The sequence below is a fragment of the Rhinopithecus bieti genome, unplaced genomic scaffold, assembly GCF_001698545.2.
Source record: "Rhinopithecus bieti isolate Rb0 unplaced genomic scaffold, ASM169854v2 scaffold_13207, whole genome shotgun sequence".
Lineage (NCBI taxonomy): Eukaryota > Metazoa > Chordata > Mammalia > Primates > Cercopithecidae > Rhinopithecus > Rhinopithecus bieti.
The window spans coordinates 560965-576162 of record NW_016807866.1 but is presented as its reverse complement, the minus strand read 5'-3'; the positions used below and the strand labels follow the sequence as shown (position 1 = coordinate 576162).

Genomic DNA, 15198 nt, shown 5'->3' with positions numbered 1-15198 from the left:
GATAAAGTACTCTCTTGACTTAAGTTCCAGCTGCCAGCCAGCATAGAGTCATGTGCTGGTGGGGTCCTGTTAATAAAATATTGTTTACAAGTGGCTGGGCATGGTGGCTCACATCTGTAATCCCAGCACTTTGGGAGGCCGAGGCAGGCGGATCACTTAGGTCAGGAGTTCGAGACCATCCTAGGCAACATGATGAAACCCCATCTCTACTAAAAATATAAAACTTAGCCAGGCGTGGTGGCACAGGCCTGTAGTCCCAGCTGCTCGGGAGGCTGCAGGAGAATTGCTTGAACCTGGGAAGCAGAGGCTGTAGTAAGCCAGGATCGCTCCACTGCACTCTAGCCTGGGCAACACAGCAAGACCCTGTCTCCAAAAGAAAAAAAAAAAAAAAAAAAAAACCACACACACCAGCAACAACAAAAACCCAGAATTTTGTTTATAAGCCATCACTCAAATGAGTCAGAAAACTAAGAAGGTGCTTCAAAGGAAAAAACAATGAAGTGTTTTTGTGCGTGAAAAATGATGTTAGTAGCTCCTTTATTATTGTTGTGGCTGAATAGACTATTTCTTGAGATGGGCTAACTTCTGAGCATTTGTTTTATCTCTCTGGACTTAAGAGAATACCTGGAAAGGTCCAATATCTCCTCACTTGTAAAAACTCGATTGAATTCCTAAAGAATCATTAATAGTGAGTTATCACACATGTGCTGTCTCTTGAAAACTATTCTGACTTGCCTTTCAGAACACCGAGTCACGCCAGTCCCACTTAGGTCACCATTGACGGATGTTGCTCACCATTTTCTTAATGCCCATCTCAAATAGGCCACTTTTAGCACGTGGAGTGTTGTTGGGCGGCTGCAATTCTTAGAGGCGCCCATGGAGTCCCCAAAGACAGTATTTCTTCTGGCTACCTGACCGCTTCCCCAACCCTAGTTCTGTCTTGCTGATTAGCACCAGGATAGGACCTTTGGATCTGGGTTGCAGTGGTTCACGAGGGCAGGGCTGTTGTAGCTTCCTATGTCGGTGATGTCCCTCAGTCCCACTCATGCCCTGTAACTGACCAGACTTATCTGGAAACCGACCTTTGCTTCACAGGCATCCTCGTGAGTAGACCCCAAGTTGTCTGTGTTAGGCGTGTCACTTTCACACGTGAGTTCAATAAGTACACTGAGTGAGCAGACATGGTGACTTCATTCAGGACAGCCCTTGAAGGGGAGGGGAGAGTGGGCATCTGACCTGAGACTCACTTTTTGTTACTAATTTCCTGAAGGAAGAGGAGGTCAAGTTAGCCTTATCCATGGGTGTCTAGACCTGTCACCTCGACTGCCAGGCATTGCTTCTCTGGAAATGCTCCGGTTCATTTTTCTTAAGTTCCTAAGAGGTGCCTTTTTCTTCCTGCCCCTTCTTCCTGGTACAGACCACTAGCCAGACGGAGCTTGAAAACTGGATCACCGCCATCCACTCTGCCTGCGCCACTGCGGTCGCAAGACACCACCACAAGGAAGACACGCTCCGATTCCTGAAATCAGAGATCAAAAAACTGGAGCAGAAGATTGACATGGATGAAAAGATGAAGAAAATGGGCGAAATGCAGCTGTCTTCAGTCACTGACTCAAAGAAAAAGAAAACAATATTAGATCAGGTAATTGTTCTTCTGTGTTTAGATCCAGACAAAAATTGTTAGGTCTCTAAAAGGGTTTTTTTTTTTTTTTCTGTTTTTTAATCGTGAAACATCATCAGATATCTCCTCGACAGCCTGTCATCCAGGATGCTGAGTTCTTTATTGTGACTGTCGGTGTTCTTCACTCTTTGTTCGTAGCTGATTGTTAACAGCTAAACGGAACAATATTACATTGAATGAAAGACAGAAACCCAATAGAGGAGCTCCTGGTCCCCACCAAGGATGTGCTGTTCTAGGGATCTGTGTAATTAGAAAGTTTTGCCAATTTCATTTCCCATATTATCAGACGGACTTGGAGTTCTCTTATGGTGGGGACTCATTTCTGACTCCTCAATAAATTTTGAATTCTTAATTTGGAAAAGGTAAAGTACATTCAAAAGATATATTTGGCTGGGCATGGTGGCTCATGCCTGTAATTCTAGCACTTTGGGAGGCTGAGGTGGGCATACTCATTTGAACCCAGGAGTTCAAGACCAGCCTGGCCAACATGGCAAAACCCTGTCTCTACATAAAAAATACAAAATTAGCCACACCTATAGTCTCAGGAGGCTGAGATGGGAGGATCACCTGAGCCTGGGAGGTGGAAGCTGTGGTGGGCCATGATTGTGCCATTGCACTCCAGCCTGGGTGACAGAGCAAGACTATGTCTATATATATCTAGATACAAATATATATATATAATTGCTTTATATGTGCATAAGTATATTTCATGCTAAACAGAAAAGATTGAGTGAAATGAACAAAGGACATTTTTGCCTGCTATGCAGCTGTCAGTAACAGCCATCTGGTAATGCTTTGACACTTTGTCCTAATGCTTAGGAAATAATTACATGAATAAATGATATTTAAATATTTGAACAATTGACATGGGCCTTCCACATTTCTCTCCCTCTGGGATTTCCCTTTGTTACCTGACATCGTGTTTTTTTAAATTGACGCAAAATTCACATAATGTAAAATCAACCATTTTAACATGAACAATTCAGTAGCATCAAGTACGTGTACAATGTGGTGCAGCCACTACCCCATCTAGCCCTGAAATGTATTCATCTGCCCCAGAAGGTAACCCCATACCTGTGAAGCAGTTGCTCGCCTCTGCCCCCAGCACTATCTTCATGGATTTGCCTATTCTGGGTGTTTCATGTGAATGGAATTCCACAGTACGTGGCCTTTTCTGTCTGGCTCCTTCCCTGAGCTTCATGTTTTGGAGGTGGATCCACATGGTAGCATACGTCAGCGCTTTACTCCTGAGTTCTGGCTGAATCGTATTCCGTTGTATGTATGGTGTGTTTATTGGCCATTTGTTGATGGACATTCGAGCTGTTTCCACCTTTTGCGAACAGTGCTGCTATGAACATGTGTGTACAGTGATACTATATTTTGTCGAAGCACAAAGGGAGATTTGAACCATTCATCATTATCTGTCAGCATCACTGAGCCTTCACTCTATGCCAGACCTTGTACTTATGCTTGTATTATCTTTTTCAAACATCCCAACAGCCTTATGAGGTAGGTATTATTTTGCCATTTTGAAAAATGAGGGAATGTCTCAGAGACATGCTACAGTTGGAACTTTGTATTCCAGAGCCTAGGTCTCCACCATCTTGTGTTCCACTTCCACCCTTTGTTACAGGCTACCACACTCTTCCCAAAAGCACTTGGTCGATTGCTTCTAGCCTTTAATTCGTCTCACTTTTCTTTATATGAAAACCCACCTCTTGTTAAGTCATATAGTTCTCTGGTGATGGAAATCTCTACATTTTTACTTCTTCAGTCTTGTGTTTGTGGCCCAGAGCTTGGAGTTGACAGACCTATCATGCCCCCAGTACGAACTCCAAAATAGGAGGGAACAGAGGAACTTGTCATTTTCTATTTATTATGCTGAATTTATGGCTGTAGATCTTTGCAGAAGGAAACATAAATAACTAAGAAACTTAGGTACCTGTTGTTTATTCCTTAGGATTATAATGAATGCCTGTACGACATGTAGATTTGTATAGGATGAAAATATTAACATTTGTTTCCCGTTTTCTCACTTTTTCTTTTCCCATGTTTTCACTACCGTAGATCTTTGTCTGGGAGCAAAATCTTGAGCAGTTCCAAATGGACCTCTTTCGTTTCCGCTGTTATTTAGCCAGCCTTCAGGGTGGGGAGCTGCCAAACCCCAAAAGGCTTCTTGCTTTTGCAAGTCGACCAACGAAAGTGGCCATGGGCCGCCTTGGAATCTTTTCTGTATCATCGTTTCATGCCCTGGTGAGTAGAAGCTAATGAATTTTGAAAACATTAAGCTTGACACTTAATCCTGAGCAGGACTTGACAAGAGTCTCCTAAGTGTTTTTCGAGCTTCCTGCTGTGTGTGGATTTCTGAAATGCCCTCCTATTGCAGTGGATGCAAATTTCCATTTAAACCTGTCCAAAATATATTACTTAAGCATCTCTTGATGGGGGGGCCTAAGCTATTGTACAAAGAAAATATGAAAGGTACCATCTTCAGCGTTGTTCACGTGTAGTATTTGTTGATAGCTCTTGTCGTCTTCAGGCAGTGTCATGTTTGGAACCCAAATACCTATTTTTTATATTAACTTTGTGGGAATGGTGAGTGGAGTGCTCACTCTCATACATCAATGCATTCTCAGGCTGGGTATGATGGCTCAGCACTGCGGGAGGCCAACGTGGGTGGATCACCTGAGGTCAGGAGTTCGAGACCAGCCTGGTCAACATGGTGAAACTCCATTTCTATTAAAAGTACAGAAATTACCTGGGTGTGTTGGCGCACACCTGTAATCCCAGCTACTCAAGAGGCTGAGGCCTGAGAATTGTTTGAACCTGGGAGGAGGCTGCAGTGAGCCAAGATTGTACCATTGCACTCCAGCCTAGGCGACAGAGTGAGACTCTGTCTCAAAAAAAAAAATATATATATATATATATACACACACACACACGCACGCACGCACGCATTCTCATTCTATCTCTTTCTCTCACTCAATCACTCACATACACATAATACATACACCATATATGGAACACAGATCTCTTTGGAGATCTCCATTTCACTTTATTTTTACTGTTGTTTTGATGACCACGAATACCCGATGCATTAGAGCAAGGCAACCTCCGTGATTCGCCAGCTGAACATATGCGTTGCTTGAGGAAGGGAATTTCCATCTGACCTCTACGGCGGCAGACTGTGTAGTTGTGTTGTGTGTTTATAATCTGTAATTTCATGTACTTGCTAAATTGCGAGCAGCTTTGTGTACTTTTGGCTCCTTCTCAAAAATTGCTGTATGAGTAACATGGTTTTAGTCTATCCAAGTCGACACCCACTTAAAATGTACTGCACCTTAGCACATTTGCTAGGGAATTAAATGTTAAGTCTCAGGTTCCAGAAACAGCTTTGTAAAACCTTAGCTGTGCTGTTCTTCTCTTGCTTTGTCAGCTGTACCCTTCGATTGCATTCAGAGCTATAATTCAGTCAGAGGCGTTTGTATTCTTTATAAATAGATTAGCATCATCATTCAGATAATTAGGGGTAGATTTACATTTTTAAAGAAGTCTTAAACCAATTTCTGGAGTTATTAAAACTGGCATCCTGATTTGTTCTGCTAATTACAGCTCAGCTCTTGGTCTCCCTGGCTACCACCTCTCCATACAGCTATTAAATCCTGTTTTTTCAATAGTGGGACAAAGTGCTGTGTTGAATAAACTTACAAAAGGTTTTCAGTTTTTGACTCCAGATCTATTTCTCGGAGACCTGGACACCCATTTTTAACTTAGCCAAATCTCAGTTCGCCTATTCTGCAAATCAAAAACAAACAAACAAAAAACTAGGATAGAAATTCTTCTTTATCTCCTCGTCAGAATATCATCCATTGAGGGCGCATTTTTATGAAGGGAACTCGTGGTGTCATTGAGGTACCATCTGTATTAATACTAAACCTTGAGCATCGAAGTGGCTCCCTCCTCTTACTGTGCCTTCTAGATTTTGGAGAAAATAATTTTGCTTTCTCCCTAAAACTTGTATGCTTTCATTATTTTCTTCAAAGTCATTGGGCGCAACCTCCCTGAGAAGGTTACCATTTTACTCTTCCATAATTCATCTTTGGACCCTCTAATTTCCTTCGTCTCAATGTCTGTGATGTGTGTGTATACTTTTCTTTCAGGGGGCAGGCTATTAAAATTTGGCCAGCTGAAGATGGGGATGAGAGAGTTAGTTACTCTGAGGTGTTTTGGTCAGTGGTTTTAAAGAATATTGAAGTCCATACGTTCAACTGTCTGTTCCTTTGTTGGATTTTTGCTCGCTTTGTCAGTGATACAAGTCTGGGTGTTTCAATATGTTCCTGCAACTTCTCTTTTCTGTGAGGGGTTTCATTTCAGACAGAACAAATCAGGCGAGCCTGTTGGGTGTCTGTTCCTATTTGTTGCTTTAGCTCCTGTGGAAGATCCCAGGCAGGGAATTTTACAGTCTGATTTATTAGGGACTCTTATTTTCTTTCCCTCCTCTCCTTGTCATTTGACCCCTGGGATTTTTTTTTTCCTTGGGGTTGAAACATTCTTCAATTTAGTCTTTGTCCAGATTTTTTTTTTCTTCTTTTCAGTGGGGGAGGAGGAAGGAGGAGGTGTGAGGGTAAACAGGGCTGGGTCGGGGAGATTGGAGCTACAATTGAAGTAGCATTCACTGAGAAAGCTTCCCGTAATGCTGCGTGATTTGCAGTAATTAACTGAAGGGCCCCTGCTGTACTCTTTGAAAGAAGGTTATCATTGTTCTTGTTTGCACAGATGAGCAGAATGATAGAGTAATCAGGTTCAGGCCACAAAGGGAGGCATTGTCTGGGCAAAGATCATTGAGAAACTCTTGAGCTCTGGTCCAGCAGTTCTTCTGCCAGCCCTTTTTCTAAATCCCTTTGCTCATTTTGAGTCATTATTGTCTTGGAGGTAGTGGTTACTTTTGCAGTTTACAAGGCCCCAAGCAATTTAGAATACTGCTTATAAGAAACTTAAGTAAAGTGTTGTGTTAAACAGCCTAAACTAACTGGTCAGCTGGTTAACTGAGAATGTTTTTGGGTGTATGGATTTCTCTTTCATGCTCTCTTTGTCTGGAAATTGTAAACTGAAGAGTTACCTTTTCATTGTTGTCACCATATTACATGGGATATGCTTTTGCTTTGTGGTATTTATGTATTTATTTGTTCAAGCAACAAACATATGTAAGTGCCTGGCATCCGTCAGTTTTATCCTTGTGATTAGGACTATAGTGAACAGCACAGAGTTCCTGTCCTCTTGAAGCTTATATTCTTGTGGGAGAGAAGGGTAAGAAATAAGTAAACAATTAACTAGAACAATTAACTAGACACGGTAAGTACAGGTATTGCTGTGTGTATGAAGAAAGCAAACGGTAATATATGTCGACATATTTATACGGCTGCCTCTATGTATGTGTCACTATTAATGACTGGATTTGTTTATAAAATGACTGTATGACCGTGAGGCCAAATGGACACTTTTTTCCTCTAGAATTTAAAATTTTTAACACCATTTATTCAGTGTTGACATAGTCACGTGAGCCTATGCATGTCTGCATGTTATAATTTATTCGTTTTACAACCTTTGTTTACCCTTAACAGAGAAAGTGATGAAAATAGAGAAAATTTTTGCGTATCTTACGGTGTGTTAGTCTTGTGATTTTGTTCCCTGTGACATCTCCAGTGTAATCTTAGATTAAGATCTTTCTCATGAAAATTCCCACCAGTGTCTTGGATACCACATTTTTCTATGCCCTGATCTGGGTTTATTTGTTTTGTTTTGTTTTGTTTTTAACCTGCTAAGCTGAGAAAATGCAAAATGCTAAGACCTCTCAGCTCCCTCATCTTCCTATTTTGTTTGGGTCCAAAAACCTTCCCTCTAATACCCTCGTAGAGAAGCTGTTTTGATTCCTGTTTTTAATGTACGTAGGGGTCCCTGCCAATCCACCCATGGGGCTTCTGCGGTGTTTACATTGTCAGTACTGAAGCCCCAGAGAGGCGTGCCTTCCAACCAGCACGCTGACTGCTGGGGAGGCCCCTCATGTTACCAACAGTGCCTCATCCCCTACACTGCTGTCAGTTGGCATCTGTCACATCAGGAGCTGCCTGTGTGGGAATCTACAAGTAGGTTCCAAGACATTCACCTCTGGCAACAAAAGAGTGGGTGGAGAAGTTTCATTTCAAGTCTGACTTGCTGTTCCTCCGGCCACTCCCTTTTTTTTGAAAGGCAAGCCCGTGGGTGGCCCATGGAGACATCTTCTGGCAGAAGTTCCCTTAAGTTCCTGGGACTTTGCTTTTGCCACCTGTAGGATAAAGTTCAAGCCTGAATGTTTTGCCTGGGAGGACTTTCTGGAGTCCTTGTGGAGATTCTACTTGAGCAATTATCCTGGTGACAGATTTACATTTAGGGTGTTCCCTTGTGAAATGCTTCTCTGGGTTCGTGCCACTGGACTCCAGGCTGGGCGACAGAGGGAGACTCCATCTCAAAAAGAAAAAGAAATGCTTCTCTGGGTTCTGGCGCGTTGTAATATCTCGACAGAGTTTAGCTTTTGTTTAACAAAAAAATACAAGTTTTCTTTCCCATTTACCTAAACGTAGGACATGTAAGTGATGCAAGTCTGGTAAAGTGCCTTCATCCTCACTGAGCCCGGTCCCTTTTGTCTTGTTATTCTGCCATCCTTGAAAAGGCTTGGGTAGGGACATCCTCGACCACAACACACACCTTCCTTTTATCAGGAAAAAGAAAACAGATAGGATAGCGGAAAGGGTAACAGAAAACCCCCTCCCGTTGAGCACAGTTCCTGGAAGTTGCAAATAGTTTTTTTGCTTATATGCCATTGACCAGAACTTAAGCCCAATCCATGCCCTGCTGCAAGGAAAATAAGTCATCTTGGACTTAGTGGCTGCATGCTCACTTACATTTGAGGTATTTGAGATTTTCCTTTTTTTTTTTTTTTTTTTTAGACAGAGTCTCGCTCTGTCGCCCAGGCTAGAGTGCAGTGGTGTGATCTCAGCTCACTTCAACCTCCACCTCCTGGGTTCAAGCAATTCTCCTGTCTCAGCCTCCCAAGTAGCTGAGATTACAGATGACTGTCACCACGCCCGGTTAATTTTTGTGTGTGTGTGTGTGTTTTTTTTTTTTTTTTTTTTTTTTAGTAAAGATAGGGTTTCACCATGTTGGCCAGGCTGGTCTCGAACTCCTGACCTCAGGTGATCCACCCGCCTCTGGGATTACAGGTGACTGTCACCACGCCTGGCTAATTTTTATATTTTTTTAGTAAAGACAGGGTTTCACCATGTTGGCCAGGCTGGTCTTGAACTCCTGACCTCAGGTGATCCACCTGCCTCAGCCTCCCAAAGTGCTGGGATTACAGGCATGAGCCACCGCACCTGGCCTACTTTGGAGATTTTTCTAAGATGGAGTAGAGGATGGATATTGGGGGCCAACCATCAAATTGCCTGATTTTAAAATGTGATTATATCTATCCTAAGCAAACAAAATAGTAGAGATTGGTAATTTTAGATTTAACCTGGAAACCCAGGAACAAAATCTGCTGTTTTTCCACTATTGTTGCTGACGCTTGAGCACCATTTTTCAGTAGAATGCAGAAACAGCTCTGTAGCATTTGGAGAGAAAGCCTGGCTTATTTCCCTTGCTGTTGTAGTTCAAGCCTGTGACCAGAAGGACATGTCATTTTTGGAAACAGAACATACATGTTTTATTCCTATATTATGTATTTTTGCTGGTGATTTCAAACAAGGATTGAATTTGCCAACCTTTCATTTCTATTCTGAATCCATGAAGGGCTCTCAAAGTCCCAGGATATCTGGGTCATGGATTAAATATTTTAGGCGTTGGGGTCAGGGTAGGCTGGCATGATGGAGGAGGGTTTTTGAAGGGTGGGACTTACGGGGGCCTCAAGACATAGGTCCTGACGCATCTCCCTTGTGGCTGCTTGTCCTTGCCATCCTCAGGTGGCAGCACGCACTGGTGAAACTGGAGTGAGAAGACGTACTCAGGCCATGTCCAGATCCGCAAGCAAGCGAAGGAGCAGATTTTCTTCTCTGTGGGGTCTGGATACTACCTCCAAAAAGAAGCAGGGACGTCCAAGTATCAATCAGGTAGGTTCCAGAGCAGATGAAAAGTGAGCCCACACAGATCGCTTCTGTGGCCACTTCAGTTTGGGATGTATGTGTTTCTTCATTGAGGCTGAGTGTTATTTAAAATCAACTAGTTGACACAAAGAAGCTAGCTGTGCTAGACACTTTTAATAGGTAATGCATACCCGTAACGTTGAACTCTGCTATTAGTCTGTCACCAAGCTGCAGTTTCCCACCTGCATCCTTTCCAAACCCTTGTTAATTACAGACCTACTCAAAGCGCATAATTCACCCTGAGTCGTCAGGAAAAAGCAGGGCTCTGCAATGAAGCCAAGCGGGCACCTGAGTGCAGTCTTTTTTTTTTGGGGGGGATGGAGTTTCACTTTGTCACCAGGCTGGAGTGCAGTGGCACAATCTCGGCTCACTGCAACCTCCACCTCCCTGGTTCAAGTGATTCTTCTGCCTCAGCCTCCCGAGTAGCTGGGACTATGGGCACACACCACCATGCCCGGCTAATTTTTGTATTTTTAGTAGAGATGGGATTTCACCATATTGGCCAGGCTGGTCTTGAACTCCTGACCTCGTGATTCACCTGCCTTAGCCTCCCCAAGTGCTGGGATTACAGGTGTGAGCCACTGTTCCTGGCCATGCTTTTTAAGCTGCCTCTGGCACTGCATGAAAGGCATCTTCCAGGGAAATCTGATTATTCTCTGCCCTTGACTTTTTGGGGTTGACATTAAATGGGCAGATCCTCTGCCTACTGGAACGAGGAGCCAGGAATCCGAGAGAGCTTGCCCACTGCCACGGCCTCCTTCTGCTCAGGTCCAGGGGCTGGAACGGGATCTCGGTATGTCATGAGGGCACAACATAGCCTGGTGCCATGACGGGTGGTCCGCTGACCATGTGCAGCCGCCCAATTCTTCCCCATTAATTTGACTTCTTTGACTTCTTCACTCGCCAAGGCCAGTCTCCTGCTGGGGTTACTCCGGGAAACTCACTGTCTGTTGTTATTGTCATCCTTGCCCTTTGACTTTGAGAAATGAGTAGCTCCAGAACTGCTTGTTTAGATTTGAGGGACTAAAAGGTACATGAGCATCTGTCGTCTTTCGGAAGAAGAATGTCCTGTTTGTGGGCTGCAGTGGCTGGAAAGTCAGGCCTTCAGCATTTTGGAGGTCATGACTAAGACTGCTAGTTTGACCTATTCACCCCGTGCCCTTATGCAAAGTGAGAAGACGTCATCGACTGACTTCATAGAATGATCTCTCTTTTTTTGCTCTGACAGTTCCAGCCATTAACTTACTTAAGAAATGAATTTTAGAAAAGAGATTAGTCCTGAAAGCTGATGCACTGAGTCCCTTAGCTGACTATGATACTCACCGGCTTGTTTTGTTTTGTTTTGTTTGTGATGGAGCCTCACTCTGTCGCCCAGGATGGAGTGCAGTGTTGCAATCTTGGCTCACTGCACCCTCTGCCTCCCAGTTAAAGCGATTCTCCTGCCTCAGCCTCCTGAGTGACTGGGATTACAGGTGCTCACCACCACGCACAGCTAATAGCTAATTATTTTTATAATTTTAGTAGAGACAGGGTTTCACTATGTTGGCCAGACTGGTCTCGAACTCCTGACCTCAAGTGATCTGCCTACTTCGGCCTCCCAAAGTGCTGGGATTGTAGACGTGGGCCACCACGCCTGGCTGATACTCACTGTTTCAGTGTGGCATTTCCCTATCCTTGATGGAACCTGCAGAGAGCAGATGAGCAAATGCTAAGCGAGTGTGAGACTGAAGCAGTTTTGCAGTTTGTCCTGTGGTCTTTGGGGAGAGTAGATGATTGAGCTTTCTTCCATGGGTTTTGCTTTTATGTAAATCTAAAGAAAAAACTGGCCGGGCGCGGTGGCTCAAGCCTGTAATCCCAGCACTTTGGGAGGCCGAGACGGGCGGATCACGAGGTCAGGAGATCGAGACCTGGCTAACGTGGTGAAACCCCGTCTCTACTAAAAAAATACAAAAAACTAGCCGGGCGAGGTGGCGGACGCCTGTAGTCGCAGCTACTCGGAGGCTGAGGCAGGAGAATGGCGTGAACCCGGGAGGCGGAGCTTGCGGTGAGCTGGCATCCGGCCACTGCACTCCAGCCCGGGCGAGAGATAGATAACCCTACAAAAAAAAAAAAAAAAAAAACTGTGGAGGAAAGTCAACATTTCATCAGAAAAAATCACATAAGAGACTTGCTGGTTCTCAGTTAAAACCTGCAAAAGGAGGACATGAATGATCAGCATTTCTCTTTTTTTTTTTTTTTTTTGAGACACAGTCTCACTCTGTTGCCCATGCTGGAGTGCAATGGCGTGATCTCAGCTCAGTGCAACCTCTGCCTCCCGGGTTCAAGTGATTCTCCTGCCTCAGCCTCCTGAGTAGCTGGGATTACAGGCGCCGGCCACCACACCCGGCTAATTTTTGTGTTTTTAGTAGAGATGAGATTTCACCATGTTGGTCAGGCTGGTCTCGAACTCCTGACCCTGTGATCTGCCTGCTTTGGGCTCCCAAAGTACTGGAATTATAGGCGTGAGTCACCACGCCCGGCCCATTTCTCTTCTTTTGGGAGGTGATGGTGTCACTGTGTATGTATCTTCTGCCCTGAGTGTTGGCTCAGCCCACTGCTTCTGGACTTAACAGTTTGGACTTGTTTTCTAGCAAAACCCTTTGTTCATGTGCTTCTGCTTGATTGGCACCAGGTTACGTTACCGCCCATTTCTACTGAAATATATGACTGAATTTAAATGGATTCAATAGAATGTTTTAACATTTTTCTAAAATCAAAGCACAATGTAATGTCAAACAATTCTTTTAATTTTTAAGTATGAGTTTTTTTATTATTATTATACTTTAAGTTCTAGGGTACATGTGCACAGCGTGCAGGTTTGTTACATATGTATACTTGTGCCATGTTGGTGTGCTGCACCCATCAACTTGTCAGCACCCATCAACTCGTCATTTACATCAGGTATAACTCCCAATGCCATCCTTCCCCCCTCTCCCCTCCCCCCTAAAGTATGAGTTTTTAAGAACCTTTTGCTTAGCCATAAACATCCCAGTAGAAATCTACTCATTAAATCTGTAATTTGAAATGGACAAAAATTATGTTTTGTTTTGTTTTTTTGGCTAGGTGTGTTGGCCATGCCTATAATCCTAGCACTTTAGGAAGCAAAGGTGGGAGGATTCTTTGAGGCCAGGAGTTTGAGACCAGCTTGGGCAACAGAGCAACACCCTATCTCTACCAAAAAAAAGTTAAAAACATTGTATGCTTTTGTATGTTTTATTTGCATGGAGGAAAGGCTTTTTCTTAATGTACATTACCGATACTACATGCTATTTCTAATTTTCATGAGACTTTAAGTTATCAGATTGTTACATTTCAAAAAGAGACAGTTGTTTCTATTTTTAAATAAAAAAAACTAAATGTGCCATGTTGGAGAAAAAACTAATATTCTCATGCTCTATTAAGAAATATACAAAGCAACATTTTATTTACAAGTATCTGGTTCGGTAAGATGAGGCTATAGAGAATGTTCATTGTGGGGTTTTTACTAGCTCGTTGCTTTTGCTAGTTCTTTTATTTATATATTTATATTTTCTCTTTCTTTTTTTTTTTTTTTTTTTTTTTTTGAGACAAGGTCTCAGTCTGTTGCCCAGGCTGGAGTACAGTGATGTGTAGTCTCAGCTCGCTGCAACCTTGACCTCCAGGGCTCAAGTGATCCTCCCACCTCAGCTTCCCAAGTAGCTGGGACTCCAGGAACATGCCAGTATACATGGCTAATTGTCAAATTTTTTGTAGAGACAGGGTCTCACTCTGTTGAGCAAACTGGTCTAGAACTCCTGGGCTCAAGCAATCCTGCTGCCTCAGCCTCCCGAAGTTCCAGGATTACAGATACGAGCCACCATGTCTAGCCTATTGTCTTTCTTTCTTTACTTTTTTTGAGATAAGGTCTCCCTCCGTTGCCCAGATTGTAGTGCGTGATGTGATCTTGTGATCCTCCCACCTTAGCCTCTGGAGTAGCTGGGACTACAGGTGCGCACCACCCCATGCCTGGCTAATTTAATGTAATTCTTTTTTTTTGTAGAGATGAAGTCTCACTATATTGCCCAGGCTGGTCTCAAACTCCTAGGCTCAAGCAGTCCTTCGCTTCAGCTTCCCAAAGTGCTAGGGATTATGGGCATGAGCCACCATGCCCAGCCTATTTTCTTTAAATAGAGATGAATTATCCAGATTTGAGAGCAAACTTTTTTTTTTTTTTCCAACTGTCAAAGACATAGGGAAGTGATCTAGATAGAGGGGTGTGTTTTTCCAGGTCTGCTCCCATAAATTATTGTACCTGCTTTGGGATTTGATGTAGGAGTATCTGAACATGTGTGAAAGGTTTTGTCATAGCCATGCCCATTTCCTTCCCCCTTCCTAGATTTCGTATGCCCTGTTGCCCAGATTCCTTTTTAAGATGGTACTTTTGTATATGCAGGTGTTTGGAGAGGGAACCGAAACTGTAAAGAAGTCTTTAGAGGGAATATTTGATGACATTGTTCCAGATGGCAAGGTAAAAATAAACGTGTTTTCTTTTCTAAAGGTACCACAAGTGCATCAACATATACATGGTGCCGTGTTGTCTTGAGCTACTAAAATTAAGTAAACTCAATATTAAAAACTGAAATGATCAGTTTTTAAAAGTTATGTAATAAGTCAACAAGAGATGGAAAATCATTTTATATTTAAAACCGAGTGGTAGCGAGAATATTCTCCTGCTGACATCACATTTCCCATACTTACCATTCGATGTGTGAGTTTCTCACTAGAATGTAAGAGGAAATTTGGGTTCTGAATAGCTGAATATTTTATGCCATTGCAATTTCTTTCTGTGTACAACTTCTCTTCCGAAGAGGTGTGTTCTTACTACCCTCCCTCTCTGCCCACACATGCTGTTTTGCTCCCATTAGTTTCAAAGAACTGTTCTGATAGTGTGTTCTTTTAAAAAAGAACAACAACAAAAACGCATTTGCCTCCCAAGTCAAGTATTCAATTAAATATTCGGCTGGGCATGGTGGCTCATGCCTGTAATCCCAGCACTTTGGGAGGTCGAGGTGGGCGGATCACAAGGTCAGGAGATCAAGACCATCCTGGCTAACATGGTGAAACCTCATCTCTACTAAAAATGCAGAAAAAAATTAGCTGGGCATGGTGGTGGGCACCTGTAGTCCCAGCTACTCAGGAGACTGAGGCAGCAGAATGGTGTAAACCCAGGAGGCAGAGCTTGCAGTGAACGGAGATGGAGCCACTGCACTCCAGCCTACGACAGAGCGAGACTCTGTCTCAAAAAAAAAAAAAAAAAAAAAAAGAAAAAAAAAAAAAATAAACAAA

General features: G+C 43.2%; 1 protein-coding gene across 4 annotated transcripts in view; it reads left to right on the top strand.

Annotated features, from left to right (window-relative positions):
* Positions 1-15198, top strand: part of TIAM1 (TIAM Rac1 associated GEF 1) — a 449425-nt gene that overhangs the window by 336793 nt on the left and 97434 nt on the right. For all 4 annotated transcript variants that reach the window (XM_017883884.1, XM_017883885.1, XM_017883883.1 and 1 more), the window contains 4 exons: positions 1418-1642; positions 3749-3934; positions 9676-9822; positions 14306-14380. In XM_017883884.1, coding sequence (XP_017739373.1) covers positions 1418-1642; positions 3749-3934; positions 9676-9822; positions 14306-14380 — 633 coding nt within the window. The remainder of the gene's footprint in view (positions 1-1417; positions 1643-3748; positions 3935-9675; positions 9823-14305; positions 14381-15198) is intronic.